This window comes from Amaranthus tricolor, chromosome 13 (genome assembly GCF_026212465.1).
Source record: "Amaranthus tricolor cultivar Red isolate AtriRed21 chromosome 13, ASM2621246v1, whole genome shotgun sequence".
NCBI lineage: Eukaryota > Viridiplantae > Streptophyta > Magnoliopsida > Caryophyllales > Amaranthaceae > Amaranthus > Amaranthus tricolor.
The window spans coordinates 22,455,176-22,477,572 of NC_080059.1; the positions used below are offsets into that span (position 1 = coordinate 22,455,176).

The 22,397-nt window shown below is 34.2% G+C and overlaps 1 protein-coding gene across 2 annotated transcripts; it reads right to left on the reverse strand.

Moving 5' to 3' along the window:
* Positions 1-926: 926 nt before the first annotated feature.
* On the reverse strand, positions 927-21,491 carry LOC130798645 (chlorophyll a-b binding protein 7, chloroplastic). Of its 2 annotated transcripts, none has more exons than XM_057661717.1 (7): positions 21,272-21,491; positions 20,643-20,892; positions 20,404-20,570; positions 18,750-18,896; positions 17,735-17,867; positions 10,183-10,275; positions 927-2,019 (listed from the first exon to the last, which is right to left on the reverse strand). In XM_057661717.1, exons 2-7 carry the CDS (start codon positions 20,766-20,768, stop codon positions 1,690-1,692), a joined length of 996 nt encoding a protein of 331 aa, XP_057517700.1. In that variant the 5' UTR covers positions 20,769-20,892; positions 21,272-21,491; the 3' UTR covers positions 927-1,689. The 2 variants fall into 2 exon arrangements, with proteins under 2 accessions (XP_057517700.1, XP_057517701.1); XM_057661718.1 differs by having other exon boundaries at positions 20,643-20,931.
* Positions 21,492-22,397: the final 906 nt, after the last annotated feature.

The window sequence follows — 22,397 nt, forward strand, 5'->3', positions numbered from 1 at the left end:
AAATTTGAAATTCCCAAATTTGAGGTTTGGGGCTGTTTGCAGTTAGTAACTGCGAACAGGTCAAAAAAGACAAAATAACTGTTCGCAGTTAGTAATAGCGAACAACTATTTGACCTGTTCGCAGTTACCAACTGCGAATAGCATGCTCCACAGAAACTGGTCAAAATAGCTGTTCACAGTTACTAACTGCGAACAACTATTTTGTCTTTTTTAACCTGTAACTGCAAACAGCCCCAAACTTTAGATTTGGAAATTTCACGCTTACTTTTGAAGTAAGTTTGAAAGTTGAATTATTTGGTTTATTTTTTTGATTTTTTGACTTAAAGATTTCAAATTTTCAACAATTGATTCATCAGATTAGCGAATTATGATTAAACCACGATGGTACAAATATATTATTGTAATGCATAACAACGTCAATTGGTATAGGTGAGCCAGAAAAACTTTGTTCCATAACCCTCAATGAGAAGAGGGCATTTATTTTTCTTCGCTAATTTAATTACATTTTTCATTTACAATTGTATAGTATAAAAAAAGTGCGGAAGCTAGGAGCTAAACACAAATTCTTACGAGAGACGGTCTCTTTGAGAGGTCACCTCTAATTGAGCCAGTCCATTATATATTTTGTAAAATATTATAAGTAGACATTAAGAATGTTGTAAGTAGATATTGAAAGTAGGCATTAAGGATATAAAAAGTAAACATTAATGATAATATAAGTAGAAGTTAAGAATACAATAAGTAGACATTACTCTTTAATAAGCTGAACTTAAAATACGTATCTCAAAAACACGGTCTCTCAAGAGACTAGCTTGAGTTTAAGATATACTGATGAAAATGACAAATATTGCAAATAATAAGGATGAAATAAGGCAGTAGTAACACAAAATTTAATAAGGTTCACCACATAGCTCGAACACAAACAATGAAAAAATTGCATTATTAAGAATTGGAAAATAAATAGAGGAAGAGAGAATCACATATCTTACATAATGAGCATGAAAATAAACTATAGAGGTATACAAAGAAGTTTAAGCCTTCAAGCCAAGCTTGGATTAAGATACAATAAGTACATGGTGGTATATTTATAGGCAAAGAAGTAAAAGGGGCAGCAACATTGTGGTGAACTTTGAAAAAGCAGTAGATCGAGCAACCTTAATCAAAACCGAAGTCTTTGATTTCCTTCTATGCTCGATCGAGTGCATAGCAAGCCGACTTTCTCTGCTTTCACATGATTGCTTCAAACACAAATGCCCATGTTTCAAAATTGTCCAAGAAAAAAGATTCAAGCATCTTTTGTCTTCCCTAAGCTTGACAACAATAAAGGTTTTGGCATTCAACAAATGTTTCAATAACTTCCAATGCTTTCACCAATATAACCATAATTCTTGATCATAAAGCATGTGTCAAAGAATGGCTAGTTCAAGGACAAACTCTTCTTTGAAATCTTGTCATGGAAACGTTCCATGTTCAAACAAATTGAGTATATCTATATAGACTCAAGTCACATTAACAACAAACTTCTTACATCTGAATATAAGCTGAAAATTATGGTCAATATCATCTAACACAAGATGAAAAATTTTCATGAGAAGAGGGTCTAGCAGTCTTCTGTCATTACCCAACATTTAAGAAATGTGCAACACAAATTCACGTCAATTATGATGTGGTTGATAGTACAGATAGAAGTCAACGGATGATGCTATTAAAAGTCGTAAACAGTTGCATAATGAGTGAGAGCAAGTTATTGTGTAATGGATCAGAGATGTGATCAACAAGGTTTTCAATGGGTCCTTTTCCAGTTACTGCTGCTTGAATAAAGAAGCCTAACCAAGCCACCATCGCTAACCGGCCATTTTTTATTTCCTTCACTTTTAGATCCTCAAAAGCCACAGGGTCTTCACTTAGATTTAGGGGATCAAAAAGAACTCCTCCTGGATAATTAATATTACCAGGTAAGAAGATACCCAGAGGTTCTAAGGCTTCAATTCCACAATATCGTGCATACTCTGGTCCGACCTTCACAGAAGAAGTCATATTGCAGATAAACAGAGAAAAAAGTCAATAAGAATTCATTCTATGTTCAAAGAGAGGACAGTGATAAACAACTTACACGAGTAACAGTACAACTTCAAAATAATGAAACTTCTACTACAACAAATGAAGTCAACTTAAATACTAGCCATGAATCAGTGCACGATAATTACTTTACCAATCTTGTCAAGTAGTCACTTCTACGAATAATAATACAACTACAGCATATGTGCAATACAATCCTAATTAGAAAAATTTGGAAATACTTTTCTAAGGCAAATTCGTAGATTTCTTAAAAATAGAATTCTGAATTTTGGTTGCTTGCCTTGTCGTTAACATTTTTTTTTTGAATTTATGCTTAACATGGACTTTGGTATAATCATATGTCTAATTTTCTGGGTTCAACTTATACTCCAAAAGACTCCCTAATTTGAAGTTCAATTGAATTGTTAAAAATTACAGATGTGCAGCGAAAGCTTTTTAAGTGGAGAAAATGGCGGAGTCAACTGCCAACACCCCTCCCCCACACGCACACACATTACATTATACATATAGGAGCCAAGGAATTGCATGCAAAAGGTTAAATGAAACATCCAAACAACACAACTTTCAAATTTCCATGTTTTTCGTTTCAATTTGAATTTTAGTTGTACGCGCCAGCTCTAGCTAAAAATCAATGTGTACACAAGACCCTATTTTGAACTGACTTGAAAAACGTGACCTAAAATCGACCTGATGACCCGAATGAACAACTAATATAACAATAGGATTTCTCGATGATGGAAAAGGAGTGGCTTTGAATCTTATAGTAACAATTTGGCTAGGAGAAGGGATTGTCATTCTTTCTTGGCCAAAATTCTCTTTTAAGAATTTACACCAAAACCACAGTCGCTCGAAAGCTACAAAGCCAAAGAGTTGTTCGCTCTAGGCAAAACTCTAGCCAAGCCCAGAGGCATGAGGAATCAAACCCTCAATCGAGGATACTAGTTATCCTAACTTTACCTAGAATATTGTAGAGGTTGCCAATCTCAGAGGAGATCAAAGCAATCATGCCAGTGATTCGGCCAACCTAACCACGAATCGCTATTTGATTCGATTGCTCCCAACTGGGATTCATTTGTGGTTGGAATCCCCATGATTCGTGATTCAATTTGGTGATTTTACCAATCTCAAAGTGTAAAGATTTTCTCACAAATTAAAACAAAATACAAACCTTCATTTGAAGCTCCACCAATGAAGCTCTCTCACAGTCATAAAAGAAGCTCCACCCAAATTCACCTTAAAAGAATATTTAATATTTTCTTTGAATATTTGTTATAGAAAGAGTGATACACATGAGGAAGAAGTTTTTTTTCCTCTATTTTTTGAAATGAAGAAGTAAAAGAAAATTTTGGTCTTCTAAATAATGAAGAAAAAGTTTGATCAGTCCCAAAAAGCTTATTTTCTGATTTTTTATACCTTTTCCTTTTTTTAGTATTTAATTGTATTAAAAGGTGGTTGAAAAGTAGAATGGAGTAGTTGTCTTTGGCTATGTTACTTGGACACGGGTAAGAGTATCGGATACGAATGCGGATCTGTGACGACTTCAGAGCCGGCCAAGCAAATGATAGTATATCAGAGGCGTAATACTAAATGAGCTGTAATGGGCATAACTAAATTCTGTTATAGGAAAAGGAAATGTTCTAGAAATGGAATCTTTTTTGTAACCAACTTTTAGCAGCAAGCTTTGTTTAGCTATATATATCATGATTTAGTTGGTTTGGTCATCCAAGAAATTAATACAAATCATTCCTTTTCCTCTACTTTTGTGTCCTTTTCTGTACTCTCATATTTTCTTCCCTCTGCTTCTTTCTTCCCTTCTTTCTTACTCTTTCTTACTCCTTTATATATATATATATATATATATATATATATATATATATATATATATATATATATATATATATATATATATATATATATATATATTTAGTAATTGGTTTGGTCATCCAAGAAATTAATACAAATCATTCCTTTTCCTCTACTTTTCTGTCCTTTTCTGTACTCTCATCTTTTCTTCTCTCTGCTTCTTTCTTACTCTTTCTTACTCCTTTTTCTGTACTTCTACTGCTTTATTTCAGGGTTCACCACAACGTGGTATCAGAGCCCTAATTTTTTCCTTCTGTCGTGATAGGAAATCCAACCAATCAGCAATGTACTAGCCCTAAATCAGGCACTGCTTGAAACCAAGTATTCCTTCTGGTGAGATGTATGGAACTACCCATGTTTGCTGGGGCAAATCCTGACGGCTGGATCTTTAGAGCTGAAAGGTACTTCTCATTCTACAATTTAACCAAGGAAGAAAGAATGGAATCCGCAATGCTAAGCTTTACGAATAAACTCTAGTGAATCAAATGATTGAATCACAAATCTAAAAATCAAACTAAGCTTAACCGAACAAACAACAAATATGTTAATTAGCGAATCATGAATCCGAATTTATGCAACAAATCAAAGAGGATCATGAATCGTGTGAGACATGCCAAGCGTTCCTAAGAGAAGGTTGTTGTAAACTCCAACCAAACGGCCATATATGACCATAGGGTGAACGGATAAGGAACAAAGCAAGAGATGATTGTCCTACACGGGTCACCTTGGCTAAAGCTTTGCCCAACACAATAACCTCTACAAGGGGGGAATGCTCCATCTAGGAGGCCCCCCCTCAAATTTAGGCTTAGTCTTGTACCATTCCAAGGCTTCACTGAAAGGGGGCGAATCATACGAACCCGAATACTCCATACAAGGTAGGACTACAGTAGTATAAGAATCCCTTAGAAGGTAAGTCCTAATACGGAAACCAAAGTAAACACAGCTGACCAAGGTCTAGGCTCATCGGAAAGCACCAAGGGGGAGAACCTTGGTGGTCATTATGGTTGGTACCAATCACCTTCCAAGCAAGGACCCTCCACAAAAGAAAGGTACCCACTTGCGAAGGGGGTTAACTGAGATCGAGTACTATAAAACTAATTCCCATGCTTTAACAGGGAGCCAGAGGAATCGACAAAAAATGAGGGAAAGCCCTTAAATCATAGCAGTTCAAGTGGACTATCAGACTCCAAAAATAGAAATCTAGAGTCGAGTAGGCCTTAGGATACCAGTCATTGACCTCTCTACATTATAAAAGGGGAAGAGAGGTTGGTACTGCGTGGAGGCAAGACAAAGTGAAGTGCCCTCAAAACGTAGAAGATACTAGGGGGACAGAGCTAAGAACTTCCTCTAAGACTGGGGAAAAACCCCATTCACACCAGATTCCGCAGGATCTCAATCCAAGAGGGTCAAGTTCACTGCTCACCTAATGTGCAAGGGTATCTGCCTTTCAATCACGAAATAAGGCACAAAGATGTCTTATTGAGACTACCCGAAAGTATATCTAGAACATTCCTAACGCGTCGGTCACAATTTTTGACAACGCGTCAGGAACATTTAATTGTCATTTTGCCACTAGGATTGTCACGACAAAGCAACTTATAGAAATCATGTTCATACATAGAAGGGTTGGTAAGGAGAGCCTCCAAGTCCTACACCTCGAAGAGAACATCTTGAGTTTCGCCTTTAGGCAGGGTCTAAATGCTGACAAGTTGAAATACAACTTGTTGATAGTGGTCTTATCTAAAGACCATGCAGGATGTTCAGGAATATGCCTAGTTTCATGTGGACGTTAAGGATTTCAAAAGCATCACTATTGCCCTGCAGAAAGGGGCTCCAAAAACTCTGAGAACGGAAAAACCAGGGAGAAAAAACCCTAAGTGGAGAAAACCCCGACGTCTCTAGGAATACACTAATAGAGCATAGGGCCAAGATCTACTAGTTGCACAAAAATGATGGCAACTAGAAGAAATCGACGCCTAACGATAAAGTGAGCATACTTTGAATTTCGCAATCCTCTAGGCCACCAAACAAAAAAGTGTATGTCACCATGGAATAATATTAAAGACCTCATCCAAAGGGGATACTTCCTACAATAAAAAAAAATAAATGGAACGAGTCATAGAAAAAATACTAGGGGAGTTGGTCCAAAAAGAGTTGGGGAGCCCTTCAAGGGAAATGAACTACAGGCTAAAAAGAAAAAATTCATATATATCATCTTGTAAAATGCTAAGGAGATTGCTAACCAAAAGACTTATATCCCTAGAGCTTATGGAGGTCTTAGAGCAAAAGCCATGACTTTCAACGTCATGTACGAGTTTTGTTGGGACAAGGATCTGCAGATAATGTCATCTACTCTAATAGTGTGATTTTTTGCGGAAATTGTACAAGCATAAGGGAAAGTCATCCTTCCAATCACTATCAGCAACAACTAAGGTGCCATCGTGATTCAAATTGTTTTAATTTTTTATGAAGCCTAACCTCCTACATTTGATAAAGAATACAATTTTTCTTCCTATATTTCTTGTTTTGACACAATGTCTATATTATCACTTGAGGTATCTCATTACAATTTTAATGCTCATAATATTCATGTAATGATACAAGAATGATAGCATACAAATGTGGTTGTCATGATTTGTATTATGCTATGGCTGATTATGGAGAAACTTTTGATGAGCACGTTATTGTTAATACCCTATATTGCAATCTTGGTATAGGGTTGACTTGCATTCCCTACATGTGGCATTGGAGTACATTTAAAGAACAAATTCATTTCATTTTCTCCTTATGGTGATAGTTTGTTGCTCTTGATAGTATGGTTTGGAAGACAAATATGTGATCATAAATATTTTGAGCAATTGTAGGTGATTGGTGCTCTTAGTTCATTCTTTCGTGATGATGACCAAAACTTGTCATTGGAGTTGCCTAATTTATCATGTTATGATTCCTTGTTTAATGAAGTTATCTCTAATCTTAGTGTGTATACATTCATAGAGCAATTTGATTATCATTATTTTTATGCTGATTGGTTACTATGTTTGTATACATTACAATATAATTATATTGATCCTTTAGGGAGTGGTAAGAGTGATGATAGCTTGAACTTTCTTTTCATTTTGGATATCAAGATCATGGTGTTTGACCCCGAAACTTTTTTCCCAATGGAATTTGCTAGTCTTCATTTGATCCTTTTAAATTTGAGGACAAAGTTTTTTGAATAGGGCAGGTATTATGTCCATTATTTCAATGGAGCCAAAGATTTATAGTTCTATGGTTTTGGATTATAATGGATTAAAGTAAAATGGTTCATTAAATCATGTGTACTTAAATATATGAAGTTGCACACGTTTGCTACCAAGAGTCAATTGGAAATAACCTCTTTGTTTTATCATTAACAAGGGTAAGGTTGTGTACATCCAACCCTCTCAAACCCAACCTAGATAGGAGCCACTCAATGGGTATAATTTATATTACACAATACATCATTTTTCAAAATTGGTTTTAAACTCCCTCATAATAATTCGAAAATAGATGGTGGGGATAAAGCAAACGGGGTTGAAATAACACTTTACATATAGGAAGTAAAACTAGCGAACCTTATGAACTTGGTAAGTTCAAAGTTGGGCTAGTGTTCATTCTTTTGTTATTTAAAGGGACCAACTTATTGAAAGGCTTGTATTTGGCTACTTTTGCTAAACCATCTTTGAATAGTCAAAGTCAATGTCAACATGGTTAAAGTCAGCATGATCGAAGTCAAAGTGGCGGTCAATGTCTTGGTCAACTTAAAATCTTATCCAAGTCACTTATAAAGAAACTGATATGGTCCATTCTAATTGCATGGTCCTTTCATTACAAGACTTACATTGGCTTGTATTGTTTGAAAATATCAATAATATGGTTCTTGCAGTACACTTGGGTTTCGTCCATTAGGTGCATTTAGAAGGATGTTTGTTTTTTTTCATTTACAAACAAATTCAAAACTCATAATTGTGCTTAGCTATCACACGTGAATCAAGAGGAAGTTTTCCTGATTTATTTCCTTGTTTAGTGCATCTAAAACTAGAGAATTAAGGAAGAATGTTTCCTTACAACAATACTATACAAGGCAAGGCTAAAAAATATTAAGGAAGAATCTTTAATACAGTTTATATCATACAATAATGGCAAGATAAGTTATTTCCAGTAATAAGTACTTGTTATATCTAGAGTAATTAAAGTATCCTAAGCCATATGAGGAACTTTTCGATTGTTTTGCTTGTATTTGCATGACTATATAAACTTACTCCATGATATGAAATGACAATGACTAATCCAAAAAATATCTTCAAGATTAAAGCTTTGCTTTCAAAAACTTATGTTAAGTTTTGAATCTTTATTCTTTATCCAAATGTGAGTTTATCTCATCTTTCATGAATTAGAGTGCTAACTGAGTGTTCTTTTCATTTTAAGTAGCATTTTCTAACTAGAGTGAGAGTTCCTTGGTTACTATTAAGTGAGAAATCCTTGCTTACATTATCCTAGTTTAATTCAAGTGATTGCTCCTTATCAAACACAAGTTTTCTTTTCTTTTATTTGCCTATGATTTCTTAATTTTGAAACTCTATAAAATAGCCAAACACATTCCAATTTCTTACCATAACATTTCTAAACCAAACACATTTCTTTTCTTTCTAAAAGATAATCATTTGAACCCCATTTCAAAAACTAGTCCCCATAGTTTACATCAGGTACTCATCTTGTATTCTCACAGACTTGGAGTCGGTCCCTTCTCCCTTGAGAATCTCCCAAACACATTTCTTACCATAACATTTCTAAACCAAACACATTTCTTTTCTTTCTAAAAGATAATCAGGTACTCTAATGTTAGTGGTCATTGAAATGATCATATTGCAAGAAGGGATAGAGAGAAACGACGAGCCTCTCAACCAGCAAGTCCACTCTCAAATCAACCCTATTATTGACCAAACTTAGTGCTAATTGATTGTATATGGTTTGTCACAGGAACATGTCATATTTATTTATTTTTCCTTAACTTTTTGTGTTGATGGGTTGATTTTTTTGTTATTATCTGATTCAGGGGAAAAACTTATATCTGTTTAAAAAATTTATGAATCTGTTTTTTGGTTAGGTTTGGGTCATTGAGAAAGTTATGTTTTCTAGTACTCCTACTTGTTTGCAAAATGTTGTTAATTGTTCATATGTTGATTTTATTGAAGTCAAATTAAGATTGATATAACTGATGAAAGTATATTTCTAAATGAAAGTTAGTAATCTGGTTAATTTTATAGTAATTTACTTTTGTTGATCAATCTGTTGAATTTGGTAATTTTAAGTGATGTAGAGAAGAAAAGGGACGTGAGATGTCAACTCACTTCAATGTTGAGAAAGATGAGAGATGTGAGGGAATGAATGAAGTTTTAGAAGCAGATTATGGTCTGGAATTGAATGGGAGAATAAGAAATTTGTGGAGATTGTGCAAACGAAAAGGAAGGAGTATAAGGTTTTGGTTTGCAAGTTTACTTTCAGAGAATATATTGAAATGTTCAAAATTAAATATGTGTGAATTAAGTTCTTTATATCTATGAGAATAGTTAGGGTTATTTTTACATATGGCATCTTTCAAACACAGGTAATTCCCAGAAAAGTGTTTTAGTTTTTACTTGTATTGGTCATTTGTTATTCCTTCATCTATTTCATTTGACTTCTAAGTTTTACCCAGTATTGAGAAGCCATTCGAGAAATAGAGGGCCCAAACTAGTAATTTGTCCCAAAACGTTCAGGATGGGCCCAATTTCATTCCACAAGTCGGTCAACACCAACAATCTAAGCCCATTTCTTTGTTATCTAACCTCACACCTAACAGATAAAATTAAGCTCACCCCAATTGCACAAAAGGCTTCATGTCAATTTCCATTTACCCCTCTTTTCCTGTAAAACACGAACACTTATTTTCTCATCTTGGATCTTGAACTTAAAAGTGTACAACCACATTTGTCACACACGGTCCTACACCAACTTGAAATAATTCACAAGTACAAAAGGCAAGAGAGGAGAAGGGAAATATACGGGAGCCATCTTCAATATAGACGATAAATGCATGAAAATTGTATCACCACAAAGCCTAACAATTTAATTAGAGCATGAAGTTGTAGATATAGTGTTCAAATGCATCACAAAAACCTAGCCTACTAAACAAAAAAACAATTTAGGTGGTAAGTTTCAAAATAAACAAGAAGTTACCATGAGAAGAACTTGACATATGGCTATTACAATTACTCCTTGGCTGCCTGCTAGGTGGAGTCCTGGAATGCCAAGATAGTCAATTGTCTCACCCTGAAGAATGTATCGAAAAATACAAAAACGGTCAGCAGTATAAAGTAATGTATTCAACAGCGTAAACAGAATAAAAATCAGTAATAAATAAATCAGCCACAGCACAGTTGAAAGTCAAGTCTACAAATATAAAAGTAATAGCCATCTTGTTCCAGCCACCAGGGTCGTTGTTATGGGTATCAAAGTTCACTAAAGGGGTTGGGAACATGTGTTCATAAGGGATCAATATATTGTAAATTCAAGACCCAAATCCTCCAAATAGGATGCCTACGCATTATTGAGTGAAGACATGGGCAATAAAAGCTTGGAAAAGTTGAAATTGGCTCATTTGGGCCAAAGTGAAAGTTAATTAAGTCAGCATTTTCATGAGATGATCAACCACGGAAGACTGATTGATTTTCCTATAGAAAAAAACACAATTATTAGAGTCTTGCTTATATGAGAATGGTGCACAGAATTGGGCAATAACATTGTGAGAAGGCTGGATGAACATGATCCAAGTTTGGGTCAAAAACACACTTTAAATACGCAAGAACCATCCTGCAAGTGGCTACTAGAAATCCCAGCAACCAATCCGTGTAAGGCTTGATATTAGGGAAGAACAAACAGATTTTTTGGCTCTTTGGATAGAGACACCTTGGTTTCACTCACCAAGTGGCCTCCTCCTCGCACTCTCAATCAAGGTTCACACCCTTGATCTTCGTGGATGGCTGTGCACTGTCCCTGGCTTCCCTAAAAAGAACAGAGACAAAGGTTGACTTCTCCTTTGAAAGACTCACTTTCTGAACTTTTTCTCTATTGAATCAAAAGTTATTCTATCTAATGACAAGGGAGGCCTATATATAGCCTTGTATATCTTACACAAATGCAGCCTCACATATCTAGATGTAACTAACTACTCGCAGCTCATAAACAAACAGCCTATTAACAACCTAACAGAATTAGTTATACAGCTGGCTACTTGAATTCTTGGTTTTAAAGGTTGTTTTCCACTCACCCCCTTCTTCATTGTAATAAGGTGATAGTCACTCCTTAAGTCAATCTTACTGAACCATTGTGCATCATATAGTTCATCCAACATGTCATCTATTTTAGATATTAGAAACCTATATTTGATAGTTATATTGTTCACAAAAAGCTATCTATGCACATCCTCCAAGTCCCAACCTTCTTCGGTACTAAGTACTAAAAGTGTAGCTATAGCACATGGGCTCAGACATTCTCTAACATATCCTTTTGCTATTAGTTCATCCACTTATCTTTGTAGTTCTTGGGCTTATTGGGGATTTATGTTGCTGGTATATGGTCTATTTGGTGTTTAATCCCTCTGATTGGGGGTAATCCTCCATCTTCATATTCTTGAAGAAGTTTCATGACCTTAGGGTGTGGTTAGAGAGGTTGTTTATCTATTTCTTTGGCAAACAGTAGGAAAGTTCCTCATTCTGCTTGAAGTTCCCAGTCACACTGCTTCCCATTGATGTGATACACAAACAAAGCCTAACACATCTAAATCTAACTAACTACCTGCAACTGACAGAATACCTAACTACCAGCCAACCTATTAACAACCTAACAGAATCAGTTATACAACTAGCTACTTGAATTCTTAACCAATTATTTGTTATTACACGTGCCAACGTGCTAAGCTTTATCATATACAACAGCTAATCCTGTCCTAGCCACTAGGCTCTGCATGAATTGAACCATGTCCTTGAGTGGCTAGAACATCATTCAATTCTTTGTTCATCATTGTTGTCTGGAGCTGGTTCCTTTTGGGGTTACTTTGAATTTCCGTTGTTTCTAGGCTTCCTCCACATCCTTCTCGCTTGGTTAGGTTTTGAATGCCTTCATGCTCAGTGTTTACCAACTCTGCCAATTCCATGTTGTATCTTATGTTCAGCAGGGTGTGCACTTTTGGAGTTCGCACCCTTCATCAGCTTGTGGTGTACCAGCATCTGGATCAGAACAAGCCACCAAAAGACTCGGGCAAGCAGCATGTCTGGCAGCTAGTTACTAGAACGAGCACCATAAGCCTTGTAATAGGGCTGGAAGCATTGACCAAATGTGTAGCACGTACAACAGGGTTCATGGATGCCAAATTAACCTTGCTCAAGCAAGATTGAAGCATGCGCGAACAAATGTGTCCGATCTCATTATTGGCAATTTGCATGCTTATTCTTCGGGGAATCTGAGGTTGGATTCCTTTGAATCCTTGAACCTATAAAGTATGCTCCCAAGTAAGAAAAGGAGCATCACGGGAGGCAAACATCTTCATATTGGTTATTGAACAACAGAGAGAGTGTAGACTGTAGAGAGCATGATTTTGTGAGGAAACTCCAATGGTGTGCAATGAAAACACTAGAGTGTTGTAAGTGTAATGTTAATGTAATTTTTGAAATTATTATAGAAAAGTACAAATCATTTGATTTTGAGGGGGGATGCCTTACATAAAAACACTTGAGTTTGTGTGTGTTCTTGAATTTTTTTTTATTTGTCTATTTTGTTAACTTTTCAATGTGGAATGGTGGGGTAAAGGATCTAAATTTAAAGAGCTACAAACGTAAAAGAGGAATTGAACGGAAAAGGATATATTGAAAGCAATTAACCATGCACTCTTCAGACACACATTGGAGATTATAGGAACTTTAAGCACTCTAAGAAGACAGCCTTTACCAAGTCTTTAATCAACACTTATTTATCACACAAAACCCTTGATTGAAGGTTTCATCTACACAGAGTTTGCTCAAGATAAAATTTCAAAAGGATTTTTTTGCTTATCAAATCACTACCTTGAAATGAGAATTACATCATGTACTTATAAAGGGAATGGTCGATTAACAAGCGTATTCGACCTTCCTCATCTATATGTTCCTAATAATCATTATAATTGTTCATTTAAATTGAGCATTTATCATACTTAGCATCCTAAATCAGCCTAGATATTTGACTCCTCAACTTCCTATGACTTGGACTTCAAGTCAGCCCATACAAAGATGATATCCAAGATTGACTTTCTAACTTGGGATATCAAAATACTGCTAATTTTGTTCATATGAATCGTCCACATGCAAGACAAGTTTAAAGAACAATACTTTAACTTTATTAACTATGCTGCATCAAGAGAGCAACTTATTACATTTGACTACAGCTCAATCAAACTTTAGACTTTTCACTTTGCCAACTTTATAGCGGCTTTAAGACCTTTGTCAACTACCTTTAATGCTTCATTATTTCGCTCATGAGTGCTGGATGAACGCGTGAAAATGTCAAATAGTGTATGAACATGATTGGTGTAGCCAACTCTTAATGGTCTGATAACTTTAACTCTTTTCTTTATGATGCTAATTAACTATATTGATAAATCCCTTCAAGATCTTAATCAATTTTATTAATCCTCTAATTACACCACTTAGACGAATGAATAACATGTTACCTTTGTTTTATTGCTGTCCACTTTCCAACTGCCTTGGACTTTACATCTCTCTTGTTCTTTGTATCATATGCATGATTCCTTAGGCTCATAGAATTCTTTTGTAAACATTTTTTCAAACTTTAGCTTTAGACCTTGCTCCACATTGTGATCATAGTATACTTGCGGATTTAGGAAAGGATTAATGGAGTGATTTTGTAACATCGAACTTCCCATAGCTTTTTCTTTAGTGACTGAATTTTGTTGTGTTGTTTTCACATCATTCTCCCCCTCTACAAGAAAGTCTTCCCACAAACTTTGCTCGTCTTCAAAAACAGAAGTCAAATCATCATCACTAAAGAATATAAGTCACTTTCTTTCCATGTCTCACACAACTCCTTGATCATTTCATGCCCTTTTACCTTCCATATGAGTGAACACGGACAAGAATCACCTTTGAACTTTTGGCCCTTCCATTATGAAGCATCAAACTGAATTGGCCTTGGTTCTTTGCAATTGAAAACAAAAGGCATTAGACAAAAGATTTTGGTTTTGAACAATATTCCCAAATTTCCCAAATTTTGATTTTTTCTTTGGTCTTAATACTGTTTTTGAGATCTCGAACATAACTTTCAGCACTCATTTGTTTTGTTGTTTTATTTTTCAAATGCCCTTTGAACAACTCCGAGCGACAATACCATCAGAATAACCACGATTTTTGCTTTATCCTTCAAAACTAATCCTTGTCTCTTTTCAGTAGTGAAATTAACTTTAGGGGTAGAGGATTATGCTTGATTTTTCTTCCACCATTAGTAAGAGTGTGCTAGCATTAATTTTTCCTTCATACATTGGTTGCCTATTGAACTGCCATGGACGACCTAACAAAATATGACATATTTCCATGGGTAGGACATCATACCAACATTCTTCACAATAGTTGCAAGTTTTACAAAGGAGACAAGCAGATGAGTGTCATCATCAAGCCAATTTAACTTTTATGGTATTGAATAATTTCTTGTGGGCATGTTAAGTTTCTCAACGAGCTCCTTTGAAGTGTAAACTAGTGGGACTACTTTAACAAAAACAGGGGAACCTAAATCGAAAACTTAGAGAGAAAGAAATGTGTTTGGTTTAGAAAGAAAGATGGTAAGAAAGTGGTTTATATGTGGCTATTTTATGGAGTTACGAAAATAACAATTTTTGTTTGGATTAGTTCTCAAGACTTTGAAAACGACTCCAAGGATTTTTTGATCATGAATTCCGGATGTTCAAAGATATGGAAAAACAAATAAACAAACAATTGCTTTTGATAAGGGACATTCACTTGAATCAAACTAAGGATATGTAAACAAGGAACACTCACTTAAACTTACTAGGTTGTAATATCAATTTAAGAAACACTCAAATCAAATTAGAATATTACGAATTAAAATGTATGGAATTCTCACAAACACTTAAATCTCATCAAATATAAGAAAAAAATCACAATTTAGATAAACATTCAATACTTAAACACAAGTTTATGAATAAGAAAAAGTTTTACAACTATCATTGGAATTTCGATTAAGTCTTGTATTGTGTTGTTGTACTATTCATCAACTACACCTTTTTATAGGCTTACAAGCATATGAAAAATCAGAAATTAAACTAAACATTTACTTGAATACAAATTATTCAAGTAATTACATAAAGACACAACTTAAATCCTATGTAAACTTGCTAGAATACTAAACATTTAGGATGCTAAATCAAACGACCCTTACATAGCCATAAACGGCTCTTATTATTGCTAAAAATCAGAAATAAAAGACAAATGCCTACCATTGAATGGCTTCATTTATCCGTTGTTGATGACAGAAAACGTAGTCCAAAAATACATGGCCTTTGGATTCTTCTTTGAATCAGTTTAAAAGCCTTGAATGCCCTTTCCAGTAGCCATATGAATAAGCAATAGAACGACCTTAGATGCTCTTAATCATAGAATAACTTTGATGAAATATAATTACTCTTCACCCAACCATATTAAAAGACCATATGAATGATGGAAATTGAAGAAAAAATCAACAATAAATCCTCATAAAACCGAGAGCAATCAATCCCATAAAAGAATGAAATGTTGCATGTTGGATGATCTTCTCAATGATTATCACAACTAAATGAATGAACAATATTACTATAGCCATTGAAATGAAAGATGAGAGGAACAAACGTGTGAATTAAGACAAAACCCATTGTTGCCTTATTTAGCCTTTCAACCTTTTGACAGAATAGTCAAATCAGCAATAATTCCCTCATTAAAATTAGTCGAAATAAATCAGAATTATTCTCCATTCAATCACTCAATTAATTGGCAATTTAATCACCCAATTACCTCATTAACTCCCCATCACATGTGCTAACTTTAGGTAATTTTATGTGATCAAAATAACACCTCAAAACGTGGGGCATCCTTTAAGCAAAACCGTGACTTAAATCATCAAGGATAAATGATTAAGCTACCATTCTTTTCCATTATTCGAGTAATTTCATACCCATGCAATTTGAATGGACCATGCAAGTACCTTCACAAGTGACTTCAATAATATGACTTTGAGTATACCAAGACTTTGACCACAAATTCAACCTTCTTGACTTCGACTTCATATAATCCCAACGTAAATGAGTTTAGTTGAACCATTTTTAGTCATTCCCATCGATCCAAAGTACTTGAAAAGTTTTTCCATGTAAAATGAAAAGTGGTAATGATGCATTTTACATCATCCTTTGAGGCCATGTTTGTACATGAACCTCCATTAACAATTAATGAGCATACTCAATCTCGCATTTTACATCTTGTTTGGAGCAAAGTCTCATGTTGCGGCAAATCTACAATAGGTTTGGCATGCAAAAGATTTCAAATTACATCACACATATTGTTCACTTTTTCGGTTTCATAAACTTCAACAATATCATCATTTTCAAATATCCTACTTCATGAGGTACTACGGGTAACAAATTTCTCTTAGAAAGTTCACAAGCAATATGTCCTCTTTCATTGCACTTATTACATCTTCGAGCTTCTCTAGCAAAATTGGGATTATATTGTATGCTTTAGATGGTGAGTTAAGAGGTGGGAAGGGATGGAACGTTAGAGAGTAACATCATGGGTTAGGAGGTGGTTGGAATACTGGAAACAAATTGAGGTTTTGATGAACTTGTGGATGGTGGATGATTTATAATCATAAGGTAAACGTAGGATTGGCTTAGACTTTTCTTCTTTAATTTGTTATTCAGTATTCTTGTCTAAAATAATGACCTCATCAAAAGTAGTGTGAGGCATTAAGTCTACATGATTTCCTATAGGATTTGCAAGCCCTTTGGTGAGTCGTGCAATTTCAAGCACATCCTTTTTTGTAAATTACAAATCAAACCTAATCGTTCAAACCATAGTGCAAAAATAAGACCGCATTGTATTAAATCGACAATATCGTAAAGGTTTTCAAATTTTCTGAACCGGTATTACCGCGTCGTAAAAGTGCAAAAATCACACTTTAGGTTGTTCCAAGCGATATTTTATGGTTTGGGCCAATATTTGGCGGTACAGTAACCGCATCATCCTTGTTAACGCATCATTTTATCCGTTACCGAAACGGTGATCAAAACCGCACTTTTGCACAATGTTTCAAGCTCTTGCACATAAAACTCCACGCTAAGATCACCTTGAGAAAGGCGTGTAAACTTAACATATTGATCATGCTCATACTCTTTGGACATACCTAGTAGATCACGCAATATATAAGAACACTTGGAAGATGCCCTTCGTCAAGTGTTAAATTGACACTCTAGTTATTACACTCCCTTGAATGATAGTTTCGAACATGAAGTTAACTGTATGATCTTTTATCATGTTCAAAATCTTACATTTAGGAAAGAAAATCAAAATTATCCTTTTGCGAGAATGCCAAACTATAGATGATGCTTTAGTTTCTCCTTGAGATAAAGCACAAAATGGGAGAAATAGATATAAAGCATGTAATTTGGAAGGATTGAACAAATAAAGAAGATACTTGCCTGAAGTTTTGAGTAACCAACTCGCCACCAGACGGGTTCAACAAAGTGAAAAGCTCCACTAAGATCTAATATTTCTGGAATCAAAGCACCAAGAGCCCCAAGCATAGCCCAACGAGCATGGAGTATTTCAAAGCTGAACATCATTACCATATACATAATTATAAAGATACTACTAGCTAACTCATATGCGGACAAACAGTCTTAAAAGTTCTGACTTTCAAAGTTTCATAGATCAAGCTATGGCATGGCACTTATAGGTCATAATATCCATAATCAAGCTTCATTTAAGAGCTTTTGCATGACATAAGAGAGTAGTGGGAGAAAAAGAAGGATGTGAGCACGTATCTAGCACAATGTCTGGAATATGGCTCATTGCATTGCACTCAGTCACTAGTTATAGAGAATTCTAATCAAACAAGTTTCATTTAATCCTTGAGCTATAAGAAAATTGGCTTCTCTTGATATCAATTTAAAGCAAAAGAAATGAGTTCTAAATCCTAACTCAATTATTGCATACACTCATCACAAAGCCACAATCAACCTAAGCTAGTCGTTGGCTCATGTGAAATAAAATAAATAGTGCATCAAGAAAATGATGTTCACAGATTTCTTTCTTGAAGACGATGAACATTACGACCTAAAGCGATGATTACAGAGATCTAAAACAGTCACACATGAGATTCATTAGGATGCAACGCTAAAATCTTATAGTAACTACCAACACTTTGTGTTGCTTTATTGAAATCAATCTCATAAGCTAGAAAAACAAGCATTCACTGATAATTCCACAATCACACCCTAAGTCTTGATTTTCGAGTAATAGAACATATAGAACTTCAAACTTGAGGCCCTGGTTTTTACTCTACCAACATTAGAAACATACACATGAATCACTAGCAACCTAATTCGGAACAACAGACTAATGCACACTTGACATGCAAGCACTACAGTCTAGAAATTTGAGAGACAAGAATAAAGAAACAAGAAATTTCACCAAAAATGTAAAGAAGAATACTTGTAATATTTTTGCAAGGCCGCAGCATCCTTTCCTAAAGCTGCAAGATCAAAGCCATAGTCTCCAGGAAGCTGTCCTGTTAGATAGGACGGATATTCAAAAGGTATTGGACCAAGCCATCTAGGACGATTTCCTCCATACCAGTGGCTACATTCATTAAAAATTTTCATTATGATACGCTATGCACAATTCATGTGAAAACGCACTAAAGCATGCTTGAATTACGGTCAAACATTAGCATGATTTGAGTTATACAACTCATCACTTCTCATACAAGTAAACACAACTAAAGCATGACTCAAGAGTAAACAAGTAATGTTATAACAGCACAGCAAGGTCATTCGACACATTAAGGAATCACATGATCAAAATGGCAACCCAAGAACATTAAATTGTAGCACGATAAAGACAACCCATTACACAAAAAATTTAGCAATTGTGCTTAATTTATATTTTGTTTTAAAAATTTGAGTCCTAAAAACAAGCTAAAAAATCTAAAAAAAAGTAATTAGTTAGGGTATAAACTCATATTTGAGCCCCGCACGGGGTACCATACATGCTCAACTTCACACCTTCACCCCTCACACCCAATAACTTAATTTTCGATAAGAGGGAGTCCATGAATTGGAAAAAATAGGTTGCAGTGGAGTTACTCCAATATGATTTAGTCTTTTAAGTTATAACATCATGTTTGTAAATACTGCTTGATTAAAAGAAAAATATACTCATAAATTGAATTATTAATTGTAGGGTCAAGTACTGTGAAAAACATGCGAAAAACTAAAATCTTCTCAAGAACCAATTATTAACATGTAATGAAACAAGTAAATGCTGGGACGAAATAATATACCTTCGTAGCGTGAATCCACTAACTAAAATATAATCACGAGACAAGAACAGCAAAAGAAAATCTTATAGTGAAGTCCACCATCAGTGTCTTGTAAGATCGTACCAGTACGTCATTTATAAACCTTTCTTAAATTAATTTTGTGTGTATAAAACTCTCGTATTTAGCCCTACTATTACTATTAAAATTAGTTGTTAATATCTTGTAAGTATGAAATAGTAATATGTTATCTCATTTGATTTGTGACAACTAGTAATCTTAATCTTCCACCCTTTTTCCTCTCTCTAAGGAAAGTGTGGAAAGGATTCTTACATAAATTTAGACACATTACACTTGATGGAAAACATTCAATGAATTGCTTTTATTTATAATGAATAAGCTATTAACAAACCTCTCTTTTCCACATCAAAAGGTTTTAAAGATTATAAAAGCTCATAATAACTAATGTATAAATAGCCATGATAAATTTTAGGTTACACAAAATTATCTACAATTTAACGTAACCATTATATCAAATGGAGGATTATGACTATTATCTGGTCCAACTAGATTAGCCACGTGAACCTGGACTAACATAGGTCCCAATACACAAAACGGTCTCACATAATGATACAGAGTCACACAATAGGATTAGTGACATTAAGCTCGGACAAGTATCAAATAGCAGTCCTATGACGTTAATTGGTCTTTAGTAAAACATAAACGTTATTAATGTAAACTAAATTAACATCTCGTTCTATACTCACTTAGTTACATTAAACCACCTACAAGATATCAACTTGATTATTGAACATTTCCAACATCAACCTGTTATTTCGCGCCAATTGGGCAATTTTATTGCGTTGAATTGATTTTTGAACAGCAACTGATTTCTGCTCCGATAAACGTCTTTGAAGTCTTTCACCAAGAGGACTATTGGCTATGACTTTAACAGTCGTAAAAGGAATTGCTGAGAATATCACAACTCCTGCCAGCTGAAAATGCATGATATTAGAATATCAGTAATCATGAAAATGACCAAGCAATTCAAATTTGAGTGACCTAACCTCTTGCCAAGAAGCTTTTGGTTGAAGCCGCGAACGCCTATGGCGTTGAAGCTTTAAGAGATGATTCCCGGTTGCTGTTAATTCTTTTGGAATTGGAAATTTGTGAGGATGGATTACAGTTGCCATCAATGGATTGTGATCTTTTTCGAAAAGCTTCGGATTTTGGATTTGTAATTCACTCGGTTCTTACTTTTTGATTCATGATTTGAATATCATGTAGAAGGGTTTGAGATGCAGTATTTTACAAATTCTGAAGTTGAAGAGTACAATACATCAATTAGAGGATTGCCTTTATTGAAGAAAAAAGAGAAATTTTAGTCGTATAGTTTTCATTTACAAATACATCAAACAGAGCCATAGCGAGAACGAAGGGTTTGAGAATGAAGTAAACAGCAAACAGAGGAATTAAGAGTATAATACATCAAACAGATGCAGTACTTTACAAATTTATCTTTACACATGAAGAATATCTTTCTTTGTGCATATAAAATGAAATTGAAGCAAAATCAAAGCAAATAATTCAATACATTACACCAATTTTGGTCGTTATATATGGCATTAATAAAAGATTCATAATGAATATAATGAAGATATGAGGATTGATGTAAAGAATAGCGTAATTGACATACCAAATCAAAAAATTGCTTTGTTGAATCGAAGAGAATGGCGAGAATGGCGAGGTTGTCAGTTTCTATTGTTTCAATTGCTTACTTCTGAGAGAGAGGAGTTAACAAACAGGCGAGAATGAATTGTAGGCGAAAAAAAGAAAATGGGGCGAGAATTAGTGAAGGGTTGAGTAGGCTTTAATCGTGTTTCCTTGAGAATCAGAAATTCTGAGTTTAGATTTTTTATTTTTTTTAACTTGTCTTTGAGACACTTGACAAGTGGTGTCCCTACCTAAATCCGACTCTATGTGAATGTGAATATAAAAGAATAAAAAAAAAATTATTATGAATAATCTAACCTATTTTTCATTATATACGAATAATTTTATTTTTTGAAAATTTTAAAATAATTTAATTTTTTTTAGTTTGTTGTCAATAGACCCTTTACAAAATAACATGTTACATCAGGTTACCTCTTATCTTCTCCTTCTTTATAATAATTCAACTAATTTCTCATTACCTGTCAATAATTCCACCTTTTGAATTTTTTTTAATAATTCAACATTTGTTTTTATTTTTTTGCAAATAGACCCTTTAAAAATTATCAATTTTTTTTTACCACTAGTTTATAATAATCCAATATATCCCATCCATACATGTTAAGTCTCTATTAATTTTTTTAACACATTTTCTCTTAAATAATTATCAAAAAATCTACAATTTTTAAAATACTCAATTACTCTTTGCCACTGATTTGACAAACAGCTGATAGCTGATAGCTGGTAGCTTGTAGCTGATTCGAAGAGCTGATTTGACTAGATTATTTAATGAGCTTATTTGACCAAAACTAATTTTGTTAGTTGGTTATTTAAGAGTATTTGGTAAAATTTCAAATGATTGTTGAAACTTATTTGCATAAAAAGACATATATGGACATGAAAATTTCAATGGTAAGTTTATAGGAGTATTTGTTTATTTATCTTCTTTTTGATAAATTATTAATAAAATATTAATAAGTTATCTGTATACATTTTTAGTAAACCTTTTTGTCATGATTTATTTATGATAATTTGTAAGAAGTATTGTATTTTTAAACGATTAATTTTAATCTTTTTACAAAATTACATTAGTAATTGAAAATAAATAAAAA